Raw genomic sequence first — 16,390 nt, 5'->3', positions numbered from 1 at the left:
AGAGGAAGGATAGAGATTAAGGTCAATGAAAGGAAGAGGTGGGAATTCCCTGGCGGTCCAGTGGTTAGGACCCCACGCCTTCACTGCCGAGGGCCCGGGTTCAATCCCCAGTCAGGGAACTAAAAATCCCACAAGCCGTGTGGCGAGGCAAAAAAAAAAAAAAAAAAAAAGGTGAAGGGAAGGGGTGCCTGGGGGGGCATCCAGGTGAGACCAGCCACCAGCTTCAAGTTCTCTCTCTCCCAGTGGAGCTGCACGGACTGTGCTCAGTCCTCCAGCAATGACATGTGGCAACACACACGGAGTATCAGCAAGGAAGCTCACCCGAGCCTCGGCGTCCAGGGTTTTTGTTGGAGTTTGGCCACATAGCCATGGCTGACCACCTGGGTGGCTGACCTTGGTCCTGGGGAAGGACAGATCTGATGCGGCTGGAGTGGGGTTAGTTGTGGAATATCAAGCTGGTAAACAGATTGGAACCAGGTCATCAGGGCCTTGAATGCTAGACCCAGGGTCTGGGACTCCACTCTGGGGCTCTGGAGCGCCAAGGAGGGCACGGTCAGCTCTGGGTACGGAAAGACCCTCTGGGGCTGTGTGGAGGCTGGGAGGCTGGGGAGGAGGCTGGGGCCTCCTCTGCAGGGAATAGGAAAGAAGGGTGGCTGTCCTTCTCTGTTGGTCAACACCCCTCACCATGATCTCCCCTACCCTGAGCCCCATGCCTTCCTCCTCCACTCTTTATTTCCTGAAGCCAAACTGTCCCTCCACCTGGTCTTGAAACAGTCCCTCTCTTCTCCTAGAATGTGGTTGGAAGGAGCTCTCCCCTCCTGTGGATTGAGGTGAACTGATCTGAACTCCCATTAGCTAGGAAGTCCCTTGAGAAGTCTACCCTGAGTCCGTCCTGCTGCAGGATCAGAAGAGAGAGGTCTCGAGGGCGCGAAACCTCGGGGTCTGACATCTTCTCCCCTCTTCCCAACACCCACACACAGGTGATCTACGTGGGCCGGAACCCCCGGGACGTGGTGGTCTCGCTCTATCACTACTCCAAGATCGCCAGGCAGTTGAAGGACCCTGGCACGCCTGACCAGTTCCTGAAGAACTTCCTCAAAGGCGAAGGTGAGGACTGGGGCAGAGTGAGGTGGGGGGGAGCCCCTAGTGGACAGAGGAGGGATAAGAAGGAGCTGGGGAGAGGCAGGGATGGGGGGCTTGGAGGGAGGCCTCTGGCTCTAAGGGGCCAAAGCCTGGGGCCCTGTGGGGCTAGCTGGGCCCCTCTGAGCCCCAATGGGAGGTGGCCCAGCTGCCCATCCCTCACCCTGCCTGCCTCTCTGCCCTCAGTGCAGTTCGGCTCCTGGTTCGACCACATTAAGGGCTGGATTCGGATGCAGGGCAAAGAGAACTTCTTGTTTATCACCTACGAGGAGCTGCAGCAGGTGATTCCCCCTCCCGCATCTCGACCCAGCACCCCCTCACTCCTCCCTTCCTCACGTCCTCCAGCTCCCCTTCCCAGATGGCAGAGAGCTAAGGAGAAAAGGCAAGTGGGGAAGGAGGATCCGGAATGTGTGTGGGCATGATTTTCAGAACGGTGGTCAGGGGAGAGCCATGAGATGAGAGTGTGATTGATGTGTTCCAAGGAGAGCAAAGAGGCTGGAGTGGCCAGAGCTGAGAGGGGGTCGGGTGGGAAATGAAGGCACAGAGGGGACGGGACCCACAGTGAGGATTTTGGCTTTTCTCTGAGTAGGTGGGAGCTACAGGTGGCCTCTGAGCAGGGGAGGTGATAGGTTAAACGAGACGATACAAAACTGTGACCCATGGGAAGTGATGATGGTTTCACTATGGTTGTGACCTGAAAGGTAGAGGGAAGCGGTGGAAGGAGACAGCCTTTGGAGGCAGACGGGGAGCCTGTCTGGACCCCGTCAAACATCCCTGGGGCAGGCACCTGGGAGAGAGAGGCCTTCTGGCTGGGGCAATCAGGAAGGGCTGCCTGGAAGAAGGGACCATGCAGAATGACTACAACTTTGCCGGGCTGTAAGGAGGACGCTGGGCTTCCAGGTGGACCAATCCACAGTGAACGTGTCCAGCTCTTCTGTGTTCTTAACAAAGATCTGTTCTGAGAGGCTGGGAATCTAAGCGGTTCCCAATACATGTTCCTTCACCAAGGGCCCCAGACACGTTCTCTTCCCGTGTGTGCATTTCATGTATTTTTCGTATCCTCCTTTTTGTTGGTACTTTGTGTAGCAGAAAGAGCCTGGATTTTGGTGTTCAAAAAGCCGTTAAAGGGCTTCCCTGGTGGCGCAGTGGTTGGGAGTCCGCCTGCCGATGCAGGGGACGCGGGTTCGTGCCCCGGTCCGGGAGGACCCCACGTGCCGCGGGGCGGATGGGCCCGTGAGCCATGGCCGCTGAGCCTGCGCGTCTCGAGCCTGTGCTCCGCAGTGGGAGAGGCCACAGCAGTGAGAGGCCCGCGTACCGCAAAAAAACCCACAAAAAACAAACCCTATTGAAAATCCTCTTTAAAATCTCAGAGCCTCAGAGGTCTCATCCTTAAAATGGGTGGAAAATGCTGGCTCAGAGGATTGTTGTGAGGACCACAGTACCTGGCTTTGGCGTATTGTAACCCTCTGACAAGGTACAGCAAAGTGTTAGTATAGTGTGCCAAAGTAAGAGTAATTAGGTTCTGAGCAAGGGCCTATCTGATTAATAATAACCATAATAGCCAATGTTTCTGCCTCTCAAGTTGCAAAATTTGGTAATTTTTAAATGGTTCACCCCAATATTATTATCGCCCCCATTTTATAGAGGAGGAAAGTGGGGGCTTATAACCTCGAGAGAGTTGAGAAACTGCCTGAGGCGCATAGCTCTTCACTGCAGACCCCATGGGTTTGTTTTTTTTTTTCCACCCTGGTAAATCTCTTTTGATGGAAGGATCTAGAAAAGATTTCGGCATCACCCCCTCCCCTCTGTTTTCCATCAAGCTTTGTTCTCTGAACCAAAAACTGGGCCACGCAGCCTGACCGAGCTTCTGGGCTGCCCCTGTGAGGAACTGCCAACATGTTAGAATTTCTGGGACACGTCAGTGGTTCAAGAGGATAAAGGGATGAAGGCTTATGAAACCAAGAATGACCTGGAAAATCAGGGCCGTGGGGTTGGTGGAACTGACCAGAAGGCTGACTGTGCCGGGCGCTGCATATCAGGGAAGTCAGGGAGACAGAAGAGAGGATTGTGGGCTTTGGGGACTCTAATCTGAGCTCCTCCTTGGCTGTGTGACCCTGAAAAGTGTCTTCCCCTCTCTGGGCCTCCATTTACTGATGAGGGTAATGACACCTCTCTGCCAGGCTATTGGGAGGATTGGCAAAATACACATGAAGGGCTTGGACTAGAGATCGGTACACAGTAGGTGCTTAATCCACAGTGACTTGAACCATCAGTCATGAGGGGGGTGATACTTGAGCTGCATCTGGATGGGGAAGTTTGCCAGGTGGAGAAGGGTGGTGCAGGGCATTCCCGGCAGCCCCGTGCCAAGGCCTCGCAGGGAGGAAAGCGCAGGGGAGGAGAGGAAAGACCAGGCCATGCCATTCCTTAAAAGCCAGGCCTGGGGACTGGGGCCCTGGGAAGCCACAGGAGGACTGGGAGCAGGGGAGGAGCAGGGTCAGCTCTGGGTGTGAGCGACTGGAGGCAGGGAGGCCGGGGAGGAGGGTGAGGCGAGGGTCCAGAGGGAGAGGACAAGGCCTGGCCAGTGCTAGGGGCTGTGGGGACACAGAGGAGGGGATATGGCAGAGAGCTGAAGCAGGAGGGACGGGGCTGCTGGCTGACGCGGGCAAGAGGGGGAAAGGGGCAGGGGGAGGTTAGGCCGGGCCAGGAGTCTGGTTCTGGGTGAATGATGGGGCTGTTCTGGGATGGGGACCTGGGGGGGGTGGGGCGCAGGTTTGGGGCACAGACCAGTTGACACCTGTTTCAAACCTGAAACAGGGTGACTCTCCATAAGATGCTGGACTGACCTCTGTCCCCTGCTGTGACCTCTGACACAGGCCCACCCCTTCCCTCCCACCCACAGAACCCTCCAAAACCCCAAACTGTCAAAAACCTTCAGAGGCCATAGCCCAACCCTTCGGCTTGGAGGTGAGGAAACTGAGGCAAAGAGGCAGAATCGCCCAGATTCCAGGTCTGGGTTGGGGAGTCAGGCAACCATACTCTGGGATTGTGCTCCCTGTTGGTCTGGGGTCCCCTCCCTCCGCTGACTCACCCCCTGACCCCTCTCCCCTGCCCCCAGGACCTCCACAGTTCCGTGCAGCGCATCTGCCAGTTCCTGGGCCGGCTGCTGGACGAGGAGGCGCTGGAGTCCGTCGTGGCGCACTCGGCCTTCAAAGCCATGAAGGCCAACACCATGTCCAACTTCTCCCTGCTGCCCCCCAGCCTGCTGGACCAGAGCCATGGTGCCTTCCTCCGGAAAGGTGAGGGGGCTCTGGGGTTCCAAGCCCCATTAGGCCACTGCCTGGCTGTGTGTCTTGGGCAAGTTATTTAACCTCTCTGGGCCTGTTTCCCTAGCTGTTACATGGGGGTGCTCCAACAGAACTGCCTTCATGGGGTCACTGTGGACACAGGGCTTAGCACGGGGCCTGGCACACAGCTGGTGCTGCGGATGTGCCTTCCGTCTCAGATCCACCGCTCCCAGAGAGCCCCCCATGGGACGAAAATGCATCAGGGCGTTGCCATGGCCAGCTCTGAACACTATGAGGCTATGTGGAGTCCTTGTGAATACTTCTTAGCATTAATGTTCACCCCAGAAATATTCAAGTGTTGGATTACAGGCTGAGGGTGGGAGTGTATTAGTTTTCTATTCCCGCTGGAACCAAGTACCACAAACTTTGTGCCTTAAAACAACACACATTCAGGGCATTTCCTGGCGGTCCAGTGGTTAGGACTCACTGCCGTGGCCCACGGGTTTGGGAACTAAGATCTCGCACAGCGCAGCCAGAAAGAGAAAAAAAAAAAAGAAAAGATTAAAAAAAAAAAAACCACACACACACACACACACATTCACTCCCTTACCATTCTGGATGTCAGAAGTCCAAAATCAGCCTCACTGGGCTAAAATTAAAGTGTCGGCACCGTGTTCTTTCTGGAGACTCTAGGGGAGAATCGGTTCCCTGCCTTTACAGTTTCCAGACCCGCCTGCATCCCTTGGTTCGTGGCCCCTTCCTCCACCTTCAAAAACATCTTCTACTCTCTGACGCTGACCCTCCTGCATCCTCTTATAAGGATGTTTGCCATTAAGCATCAAGATCTTTAACTTAATCACATCTGCAAAGTCTCTTTTGCCGTGTCAGGTCACATATTCATAGGTTCTAAGGGTTAGGTCCTGGACATCTTGGTGGGAGCTCATTATTCAGCCCACCACAGGGAGCCCCCCAGACCTCACTAGGGGTGTCATGTAATGTGGTATATTTGCTAAAATTCAAAATACTGTGATCCACAGGGAGGGGGAAGGGTAAGCTGGCATGAAGTGAGAGAGTAGCATTGACATATATACACTACCAAATGTAAAATAGGTAGCTAGTGGGAAGCAGCTGCGTCGCACAGGGAGATCAGCTCAGGGAGATCAGCTCGGTGCTTTGTGACCACCTAGAGGGGTGGGATAGGGAGGTTGGGAGGGAGGGGATATGGGGATATATGTATACATACAGCTGATTCACTTTGTTATACAGCAGAAACCAACACAACAGTGTAAAGCATTTATACTCCAATAAAGATGTTAAAAAAAAAAATAACTGTGATCCAAATGACTTTGGCCCCAGGATTCCAGGGAAAGGCTGGCGGCCCTGGTTATCCCTTGCGATAAGAAACTTGAGGGATCTGAATGCTCACCTCGGGGCACAGATAACTAGCCAAGTCACGGCCCTTACCTGCTCGGTTTCTGTGAGGGGCTGAGGAGTGAATCCTGGCAAACCGTCAGCATGACGCCTGGCACCCACTAAGTGCAGGGAAAGCACTGGTTCCCGGCGTCAGAGCAATACTGAAGGTAGTGGAGGGCGTTGTAGGATCACTGGAGCAAAGAAGCCCTGATCTAGCAAGGGAGGTGAGGGACAGGGCACCGGGGAGGTGATACAGGGGCTGGGAAGGATGTGCAGGGATGCTAGGCGAGGAGGCGGATGTTCTGGGTAGAGATTTAAGAGGTCGGTGGAGGAAGGTAGGAGGTCTGCTGGACGGAGGAGTAGGGCAGGAGGAAGCTGACGGAGGGAGGGGGCAGGAATGGCGCCCAGGGGTCTGGCCAGGCGACTGGTGGCCAGTGTAAGTAAGTGTCAGCCATCATCACAGGAGGGAAAGGGGCAAAAACGGAGGTGGAGGGGGGCGGGGGAAGGACAGCGCTTCTTGCAAAGGGAACGCCATAGGCAAAGGCCAGGAGGTGGGAAAGAAGGTGCTGGGATGTTGGGGGCGGGGGACGATGCTCTGGATACTCCTCACCTCGGCCGACCCTCCCTTCCCTCCAGGGATCTGCGGTGACTGGAAGAACCACTTCACGGTGGCGCAGAGCGAAGCCTTCGACCGAGTCTACCGCGAGCGGATGCGGGGGCTGCCGACCTTCCCCTGGGACGTGGACCCCGAGGACGCCGGTCCGGACCCCGACCCCCGTCCCGACCCAAGTCCCAGCCCAGACCAGGCCTCCGAGCCACCGCACCCGTGACCCTGAGAATAAACGCATCGCTACTGCCCCGGCTCCTCGATGCGCCGTGGAGGTGCCGTGCCGCAGGCGGGCGGCAGGGGGCGCGCGAGGGCGGACGGGGCGCCACTGCCGGCCACCGAGGCCGGGGTGGGGACCCGAGCAGGGCACCCAAGGCCTGGGGAGGGCGAGGTCCTCTAACCCACCTGGCACGCCAGCGGGGTCGGTGACTCAGAAGCCTCTCCCAGAGGCAAAGGTGAGGGCAGGGAGGCCAGCACTGGGCACCTGACTCCCCCAGGGTCAGGGTGCTACGCGGCCCAGACTCCTGGGTCCTTGGGAAGCAGAGTGATGGGGCCCCGGACTCCTGGGTCTGGGGGAGTAGGGGGCCAGGTCTGGACTCCTGGGTCTCCCATGAGACTGTGGAAATGCACGTTTCTGGCATGAAGCAGCTTTATTCTGAGCAGAGGTAAAAAGGCAGCCCTAACAGCTCACCCCTTAGCGCCCACAAAACAGTTCCAGCACCTGCTGGGTCCCTCTCCATGGCCCTGACCGGTTTCCCAACAGGTGTGTCCTCACCAATTTCTAGTCCCTCATGATTCAGCTCGGCTCCCCTGGTCGGGTTCTCTCCTCTCCTGCCCTGGTCGGGTTCTCTCCTCTCCTCTCCTCGGCCAAGCTCAGTTTACCCACAGCTCCTGAGCACGGCGGGTGCAGGAAGCCTCCCCTCAGCCCCAGGGACGCCCCGTCTTCACCCCACACAATTCCGGCATGGGGGCCACTCAGCCAGGCCTCTCCCCAGAGAAGTTCCGACCCGGCCGGAACAGGATGTGTGCTGTTCTAGGATCCCAGCTAGTGGAGACCTTATGCCCATTTTCTAGGCTGTGACAATGAGGTCTGGGGTGAGCACTGCACTTGCCCAAGTTCTAGAACAAGTGAAAAGAAAACACAAAATCCCTTCCACTTCCCAGACACTGAGGCCAGAAGCCTTGTCCAAGGTACAACAGTGAGGCAGGGGGCCTTGGGCAACAGTTGTCCGACCGTCTTGGGACGGGGCCAGCCCCATTTGGCTTTGGCTTCTGTCAGCGCCGCCCCCTGAGTCCTGGCTGGGCGGCCCGGTCTGGCTGCCGGATGCCTCTGGGTTCTGGGAGTTTGGAGGCAGCATCTTCACCGAACCGCCTTCGGGTCGGGGACGGATAGTGGAGGCGGCGGGCAGGGATGCGGGGCAAGGGCCCGCCCCAGGGCTGGGACCGGGCCAGCGGACCGGAGTCCGCCTCACCACCAGGGGCCCCTCCAGCGCCCCGCTGCCTCATCAGGGCCTTGGCTGGGGTGTCCTTGGAGCCCCAGGACTTCTTGAGCTGTGGAGGGAAAGAGAGGGAGGTGAGAGGAGGCTCTTGGGGGCCCAGAGGAGGAAGGAGGTGAGACTGGAGGGAGGTGATGACGGAGGGGAGGGTGTGAAACTCCGAGGGGGTCTCCAGAATCAGGAGGGACGTGAGTGGGGAGGCCGGGGACGCCCAGACCTACAGAAGGGGCAAGGAGCTGCATCCCCACGTGCAGCTTTGCAGTGGGGGAGGAACAGGAAGCAGCCGGCAGCTTCATGGGGGGAGCAAATATTTGCCAAGGGAGTTGATGCTGGGTGAGAGTGGCTCAGGATTGGGGAGAGATGAAGACCTGGCCCTTGCCCATCCCTCTTCTCCCCTTGACCCGGGTGGAGGGAGGTGATTCCTGGGACTTTCTCCCTCACCCTCCAGAGAGTCCTTGAGCTCCCACTTAGCAGATGGGGAAGCTGAGGCTCAGAGGGGGCACAGCTCACAGAGGAACTGACCCCAGGTCTGTCTGGATCCAGGGAGAATCCACCGGTTTCTCCCACGTGGCTCTGCTCTTACCCTCTCCATAGCCCACTTCACAGCTGAGGACACTGAGGTCCAGCCCAGGGTTCCCCAGAGAACTGGGGCAGGCTCTGCTGGAACCCCAGTGTCTAAGCAGCCGGGGGAAGGGAGGGGAGACCCCCCTGGCCTTCCCTAATCCCCTCCCCAATACCCCTAGCACACTCGAATCCAGGAAGCCAGCGGGCAGAGCATTTAAAAGTCTTGCCTGGGAGGCAGCCAGGGCTAAGGTCCAATTCCTCCCTGGTGCCTCAGTTTCCCCATCTGTGAAATGGGTGGGTGGAGAGCTGTAATCACATCCACCTCATAGGGTTACATTTAACCACCTCTGTGAAAGCGCTTGGCACGGGGCCTGGCACGTGGCAAGGTGCCCACAAAAGATCGTTGCTTCGACTCGGGCAAGTTAAACACAACGTCTCTGAGCCTCGGCTTTCCCATCCGTAAAAGTGAGCATAATAAGAGTATCGCTTCATTGCCCTGGGAGGATATCAGGAAATCAAAATAAATTCCATTTTGGGAATTTATTGTAATGATGGTGATTATTCTATTTCTTTCGATTTCATTGACTCCTCCTCCCAAGCAAACTGAGGATGGGGACACTAGCTCAGCCCATTTCCTTGAGGAGAACACTGAGGTTCAGAGAAGGCATTTCTCCCCCTCCCACCCCCGGGCTCTCACAGTTGGTGTATCTGACTGCCACCTGTCCCCATGGAGGGATGCCGCAGTTTCCCCCTCTGGAGAGAGATGGGATTCTGACACCCTCAAGGACTGAAGACTCAGCTGCTTCCTACAATGACTGCCATTTATTAAGCGCTTGCTGTGTGCCAGGCTCTAGGCGTGCCTGCTCCCTGCCCAGGGCTCTCGTGGTCTCTGCCCAGTGCTACCCGGCGCTCCCCTGCCCAGCACACAGTAGGGATACAGGAAGTGGACGATGCAATTATGAACGCAGGGGAGCAGTTTCGCTTTCCCCTGCCCCCCCGCCCCCCCGGGGCCAGGCATACATCGCAGGCCCTCACATGCCTCTATCCTCTTCCAGCTATTCTCTCTCAGGCCAGCCACCAGGTCTCACCTCGTTGACACCGTCACTAGAGCCTGACAGCTGGGACAGGCGGCTCAGGTCCCATAGGGAGCGGCTGGGCTGGGCCAGGGTGCCACTGGGGGTCTGGGCACGCTGCACACTCCTCAGGATGTCGCTAAGAGCTGGCCCTGGCTTGGCCAGGGTCGCCTGCCTGTCCCCCTCGAAGACTCGGCAGGCGGCCAGGCGTTGGGCCAGCGAGCCATCAGGCAGTGGTGGCGGCGACAGGGGGGCCACGGAGCAGCGGCGGGCCACGCGATGCGGGCTGTAGGCCAGCTGCAGCCCCCCCAGGGCTCTGACAAAGGGACCCGGGGTGGGTGGGGGCGGAAGCTGCCAGGAGGCCGCATAGAGTGTCCGGAACTCTCGGCTGAAGGCATCGGCGATCTCACCGGTCAGCAGGGTCACCAGCCCACGGTGCAGGCGTGAGTCACTCCATGTGAAGCTGGGGGACACAGAGGTGGGGGTCAGGATCTCCAAGCAGCCCCAGAAGCCTGGTCTGGCCCCCATCACCAGGCCCCAACCTGGTCCCAGGGCGGGCTCCGTGACCTCCGCCAAGTCCTGCCATCCCTCTGGCCTCAACATGCACCTCTGTAGAATGGGAACAACGAAGTACCTAGCCCAGAGGGTTGATGTGAAGACGACATCAGTTAACATACTTAAGTGATCATCTGGAATCAGACTCGAGTTTAAACCTGGCCTCCGCCCTGTCCCCATGGAGGGATGCCGCAGTTTCCCCCTCTGGAGAGAGATGGGATTCTGACACCCTCAAGGACTGAAGACTCAGCTGCTTCCTACAATGACTGCCATTTATTAAGCGCTTGCTGTGTGCCAGGCTCTAGGCGTGCCTGCTCCCTGCCTCAGTTTGTTCATCTGTAATATGGAGCTGAAACGCAGGAAGATTAGAATCAGAGAACATGGGTCAGGCCTCCTGCCCAGGGCCTGGTAGGTGCCCAGCATTAAAAGCCTGCGAGCCGCGGTGAGCTGCGCCCTTTTACTATCCCTGTCATCACAGTGGTTGTGGTTTAAAGCATCGAGCACAGGTCTGGGTACACAGCAGGTGCTCAGTAAATGCTCTCTTTGGAATTAAATGAACCTGGACCCTCGTCCTGGCTCAGGGGACCTTGGACATATCAATCTTCCTCCCTGAGCTTCATTCGGTTTGCCCGTCGGAAGAACAGGCTCGCCCTGGGCTGTGTATCTTGCACTCGGCGGGACAGCACCCGGCGCCCAGCAGAGCGGATGAGTTCGCAGCCGAGATCATGAAAGTGGGTCTGAGCTTCCTTACCTAGGCCGGGTGGCAGTGTCCTTGCTCCCGGGCAGGGGGGCCGGCCAGCCTGCCCCTCAGATTGTGACACCCCTCCCCCACCTATGACCGCACCCCCAGAGCAGCCAGTGGGAACCCTGGGTGGGGTCTGTGAGGTCACCCCATTCCGCCCCACAAAGTCTCTTGTCAGGCAGCAGCCACTGGCTCATCTCCGTCCCGGGGGAGTTTCTGAGGCCCAAGGACCGGAGAGCCGTGGTCACAACGGAGCTTCCAAGAGGGACGCAGAGCGTTGGGAACCGAGGACACACCAGGTGCTGATCCTGGGAGACCGGAACCAGGGGTACAAGCCTTGCGGGCGTGAGGAGTGTCATTCAGCAGTTCCGGGAGGCCCAGGAAGCCTACGGCCCGGCTGGGGCACCGTCACCGCCGCCAGGCCACCATGGCCCTCGGCTGGCTGCTGCTTCTGGCGATGGCTCTGGCCCCAGGCACGACGGGCATCAAGGACTGCGTCTTCTGTGAGCTGAGCGACTCCACGACCTGTCCCGGCACCCACATGCGCTGTGGCGATGACGAGGACTGCTTCACGGGCCACGGGGTGGCCCCCGGCATCAGCCCCATCATCAACAAAGGCTGCGTGCGGACCACCTCGTGTGGCCACGAGGAGCCCGTCAGCTACATGGGCGTCACCTACAGCCTCACCACCGACTGCTGCACTGGCCACCTGTGTAATGGGGCCCCCCACCCCACAGGCGGCCAGATGGCAGGGGCCACCACCGGCCTGGCGCTGGGCGTGCTACTATTGCTCCGACATTTGCTGTGACCAACCTGGAGGGCGGGGCCCAGGACTGGTCTCCCGCCTTCACTGCCCCCGCCCCGTGCCCCCTGCCTCCATCCCCTTCCCCTATCAAATGGCCAGAGGCCCTGGACACCCCCTTGTGGCCCTGGCCTCCTCCATTCTAGGGCTGTCACCAGAGCCCAGTGCTCGGCCAAGCATCCTCAGGCCTGATTTGGAGGTGGGGAACCATGCCCGATGGGTCTGACTGTACTACTTGGTTCTAAGACGCATATCTTTCCACATTTTGATCAGGATGCTTCTTTGCTTTGGTGGCACCTTAGAGTCTATGAAATATGGTAAAAAAAAAACAAATGATAATAAACGACAGCGGACGTTTATGGAGCACTTCTTATGTTCCGTGCCAGGCATTATTATCTCATTGAATCCCCAAGCGAAGCTGGGAACATGGATTCTCTTCAAAACCTCCCAGTCTCGGGAATTCCCTGGCGGCCCGGTGGTTAGGACTCTGTGCTTTCATTGCCAAGGGCCCGGGGTTGAATCCCTGGTTGGGGAACTAAGATCCCGCAAGCTGCGTGTTGCAGACGAAAAAAGAAAAAAAAAAAAAAAACAGCCTCCCAGTCTCGATGCTAGCGGTTCTCAAAGTGTGGTCCCTGTACTAGTAGCATTAGTATCATCAACCGGGAACTTGCTAGAAATGCCAATTCTCGGGCCCCAGCCCAGCCCGGCTGAAAAGGAGCGGGGCTCAGAAATCTGTTTGCTTTTTTTTTAACAAGTCGCCCAGGTGATTCTGATGCCTGCTCAAGGTTCAAAGCCACCAGCCTAGAGCAAAGGTAATCAAGTGGGCACTTCTGCCCCTCGGGGGGCACCGGGCAAAGTCTGGAGACGGTTTGCGTAGTCGTACTTGGGGAAAGGGGAACGCAGCATCTCCTGGGTAGAGGGCAGTTCAGCCCAGGAAAGCCCCCCTCCCCAGCACAGAGTCATCCTGCCCCAAATGTGAGTAGTACCTCTGTTGAGAAACCTTGCTGTAGACTCACTAACTGAACCATCCCATTGTCTAGAGGGCGAAACTGGGGCACAAAGAGGGGAAGTCAGTTATGCAAAGTCACACAGCCAGTAACTGTCCGAGCTAGGATTTGACCCCAGGCCATCTTACCCGGAGTCCACGTGCCCCCTGACATGCTGTTCCCAGGAAGTAAATGCTGCTATTTTCACACTTTCCAGATGGGAAAACTGAGGTTCAGAGCCGGGAAGGCATCAACCCAATATCACAGAACTGAGAAGTCACGGAGCCAGGTTCCAGGGTCAATCAGACCCCAAAGAGAGCAGAGGAGGGCCATGAGATGGTCTGAGGGCTGGGCCATTTGCATACCAGCTCTGATTTTTGTACAGATGTTCAGAGAGGTGGAGTTACTCACCCAAGGCAGAGCTCAGACTTCAACCCAGGTCCCCCTGGTTTGGAAACTCCCACACACCAAGTGAGAGCCCAGTTTCCCAGGTGAGGAAACACGGGGGTCACAGAGATGAAGACTTACCCCCAGGCCACTAAACAGCCCAGCAGCAGGGCCAGTGCCAGCCTGTTCTGCCACAGGACACCTCCTCTCCCGAGCAGGGGGTTTAGACCCATTTTACAGATGAGGAAAGAGAGTCTGGGAAAGGGGATGCCAACGGCTGTCTGAAGCCACTGAGGGAGAGCTGGGGACAGGAGACCGGGCAGTGGGGGGTGGGGGGTAGCCGCACCTGTAGGATCCTGAGATGACCCTCTCGTCGTCCAGCAGCACAAACTTTTCCCGCACATTGCCGCTCACCTGCCGACGCCAACGGCTCTGGAAACTGCAGCCCCGCACGACTCGGATGTCCAGGTTCTGGGGTGGGGGAGGCACGCCTTGCTCAGGCCGACCCCCCAGACCTCCACCCAGTGCCGAGGGCTCAGGATCCCTACAGGCTGGTCCTACCTAAGTGGCCCATGACTCTCTGGAGGGTTCTGTCCCAGCTTCCCCAGGGCCTCAGGGGTCTGTTGCAGATATTCCTGACTCAGAGGGACCCCATGAGAAGGCTGACCCCAGTTTCCCCCCCTGTCATGGGCATCACATCTCAGGGGACCCTCTCAGCTGGCATCCACCTCGATGACCCAGGACCCCATGGAAGGGTCTTCGCCTGATGCTCCCAGTACCAGGGCACTGGGGACTCAGGGGTCCCTCCTGCCAGACCCCTACCTCAGTGGCCCAGGGGTTCACCCCCAGTTGCTGGGCCAGCGTCAGGAAGGCAGGCAGCTGCTGATGGTCCAGGAGCAGGTAGACGGGCACCCAACGGCATGTGGCAGCATCCACCAGGTCCGAAAGCAGGTCTGGGTCAGTGAAGATGTCCATGACCACGGCCACCAGCTGAGGGTGGGGAGAGGGGCTGTGGGTGGAGCCTAGGGCTCAGGGGGACGTTCAGAGGGTGAGGTGCTCTGGAGGGTTTAAGGGCCCGGTCTCCTTGGCATGTTCAGGGAGGCTGAGGGGGAGACCCCCCAGACATGCACTACTGTTCATGCAGCGCCTATGTGTGAATGGGAAGAAAACAGCCCTTCCTCGAGACCCACACCTCTAACTGCTTGAAAACTGTTATCATAAATCACATGTCTGCAACGGTATCCCTTGAGCTGTGACACTACTACATGGCTGCCCTGCTCTGGGGGGTCAGTGGGCCGGAGGCCCTTGCAGGACAGTGTGGGCAGCTGCCCACCTGGGTCCTCGGGAGGGATGACCTGCCAGGCCATCAGGGCGAGCTCTGGGGACTGGGGGGTGCTGAAGGCCCGGATCTTGCAGGCAGAAAAAGGTAGCGGTGATGAACCCTGACTCACTGGCCAGGCAGCCTTGGTTCAGATCCCCACTCGGTCACGTACAGGCAAGAGACAACCTGCCATGCCTCAGTTTCCCTATCTCCTCAATGGGTACATTAAGTCTCAACCTCACAGGGTCCTCCTGAGGATTAGGCAGGTGAACACATATAAAGCACTTAGCATGGGAGCAGTAACAGAAAAATTGTTAAAGAATGGGGGGACTTCCCTGGTGGCGCAGTGGTTAAGAATCACTTGTCAATGCAGGGGACACGGGTTCGAGCCCTGGTCTGGGAAGAGCCCACATGCCGCAGAGCAACGAAGCCCGTGCGCCACAACTACTGAGCCCGTGCTCTAGAGCCCGCGAGCCACAACTGCTGAGCCCACGTGCCACAACTACTGGAGCCCGCGCGCCTAGAGCCCGTGCTCTGCAACAAGAGAAGCCACTGCGATGAGAAGCCCGCACACCCCAACGAAGAGTAGCCTCTGCTCGCCGCAACTAGAGAAAGACCGCGCGCGGCAGCGAAGACCCAACACAGCCGAAAATAAAATATAATTAATTAATTAATTAATTAATTAACTAAATAAACTGTTAAAAAAAAAAGAAAGTGCTGTCCAGGGGGTGCTGCAGGGGAGACATCTGGGCCCTCCCCGAAAGGAGGATGGAGACCTCCACCCTGGTGGCGGAGGTGGTACAGGAGATTGAGACCAGGGGGGTCATAAGTAGGTCCAAGGGCCATGGATGCCTAAGGCACCCAGGTCCTGGGCAGAAGGTGGGACCCCCCCCCCATATGTAAGAGGGAGAGGATGAGATCTGGGGGGTGTGGATGCCCAGGTCCTGGGGGCTGGGAGGTGTGGATTCCTGGGTTCCAGGGATGTGGACACACAAGTTCCAGGAGGGCACAGCTCAGAATGCCTGGCTCCCAAGGGAGGTGTACTCACTCCCACATCTGGGGGCTGGCATGTGAGGATGCCCGGGTCTGGGGAAGGGACACTAGGCCCCTGAGGCCCCCACCTTGTGGGCAGCCTGGATTTCCTGGCGCACCAGCTCCTTGAGGGACGGTTGGCCCTCGCCAGGTGGCTGGGTGTACAGCTGTGCCCGGGTGATACCCTTCCAGGCTGAGTCCTCCGGCCAGCCCAGCCGCAGCACGGGCACCGGCTCCTCTGACTGTCCAGGCCAGTAGGTCAGGCTGCCCAAGTCCCCATCGGTGGCGGTGGCTCCCTCTACTGCCCTGCTAGGCTCCTGCTTCGCTGCTGTCCAGTCCTCAGCCGCTGCCACCAGGCCCCGGAGCTCATCTCCACTCAGGAAGGGCCGCAGCCCCTCGCGCTGCACGCAGGCCTCAAATGCCTCTGCGCCCTGGCTCAGCAGAGCCTCCAGCGCCAGCCTCTGGCCCTCGGAATACAGGAAGCTGGGAGTGGCCTCGGTCAGGGGCAGCTGCCCGGCTCCCGACTCCATCCCTTCCAGTGCTGCCAGCTGGGAGGCTGCCATCAGGCCGTTCAGGTGGGAGGATGGAGAAGGCTGGATGTCCAAGGGCTTGGCCGTCTCTGGGCACTGAGCATCTGGGGGTCTCCCGACACAGTCTGTGTGGCCGTGCAAGGCAGGACAGCCCTAAGTCCAAATGGCTCCCTGCACTGTCCCTGGCTTGCCGTCCTGATAATCAGACTGCCCAAGTGACTAACCACCGGGTGCGTGGCACAGCTCAGACCAACAGCCCGCCGGCCGTCTGAGCTTCCTGCCAGCCTCTGATGGTCCGGCTGAGCCTACGACTGGCCCTGCGTCTTGGTCAGGCGGACCCCCTGACACTGTCTCCAACTGTGCGATCCATCAACTGCCCATCTCTTCTCCCCGACACACCAGCCACCTCCAGCCCGCTGGCTACAGGATGCCCCAACTGACCCCTTCGGCCGGCTCAG

At 58.4% G+C, this 16,390-nt stretch overlaps 3 protein-coding genes across 3 annotated transcripts; 2 read left to right on the top strand and 1 right to left on the bottom strand.

The window, feature by feature from the left end:
• Positions 1-901: 901 nt before the first annotated feature.
• On the top strand, positions 902-6,700 carry SULT2B1 (sulfotransferase family 2B member 1; the record flags this gene model as incomplete). The annotated part of the gene is made up of 4 exons (XM_028485131.1): positions 902-1,107; positions 1,327-1,421; positions 4,256-4,436; positions 6,474-6,700. Coding segments are annotated over 4 exons (676 nt in total), but the record flags the coding sequence as incomplete, so codon positions are not given.
• Positions 6,701-7,136: 436 nt separating this feature from the next.
• Positions 7,137-15,965, bottom strand: FAM83E (family with sequence similarity 83 member E). Its single transcript, XM_007112475.3, has 5 exons — positions 15,492-15,965; positions 13,872-14,039; positions 13,396-13,520; positions 9,593-10,040; positions 7,137-7,995 (listed from the first exon to the last, which is right to left on the bottom strand). The coding sequence occupies exons 1-5, from the start codon at positions 15,963-15,965 to the stop codon at positions 7,720-7,722; spliced, it is 1,491 nt and encodes a 496-aa protein (XP_007112537.2). The 3' UTR covers positions 7,137-7,719.
• Positions 11,032-11,793, top strand: SPACA4 (sperm acrosome associated 4). The gene has a single exon (XM_007112370.2). It carries the CDS (start codon positions 11,302-11,304, stop codon positions 11,680-11,682), a length of 381 nt encoding a protein of 126 aa, XP_007112432.2. The 5' UTR covers positions 11,032-11,301; the 3' UTR covers positions 11,683-11,793.
• Positions 15,966-16,390: the final 425 nt, after the last annotated feature.

The sequence above is a fragment of the Physeter macrocephalus genome, unplaced genomic scaffold (assembly GCF_002837175.3).
Source record: "Physeter macrocephalus isolate SW-GA unplaced genomic scaffold, ASM283717v5 random_356, whole genome shotgun sequence".
Lineage (NCBI taxonomy): Eukaryota > Metazoa > Chordata > Mammalia > Artiodactyla > Physeteridae > Physeter > Physeter macrocephalus.
Note: the sequence above shows the minus strand (reverse complement) of the source record. Positions and strands in the feature narration are given on the sequence as shown.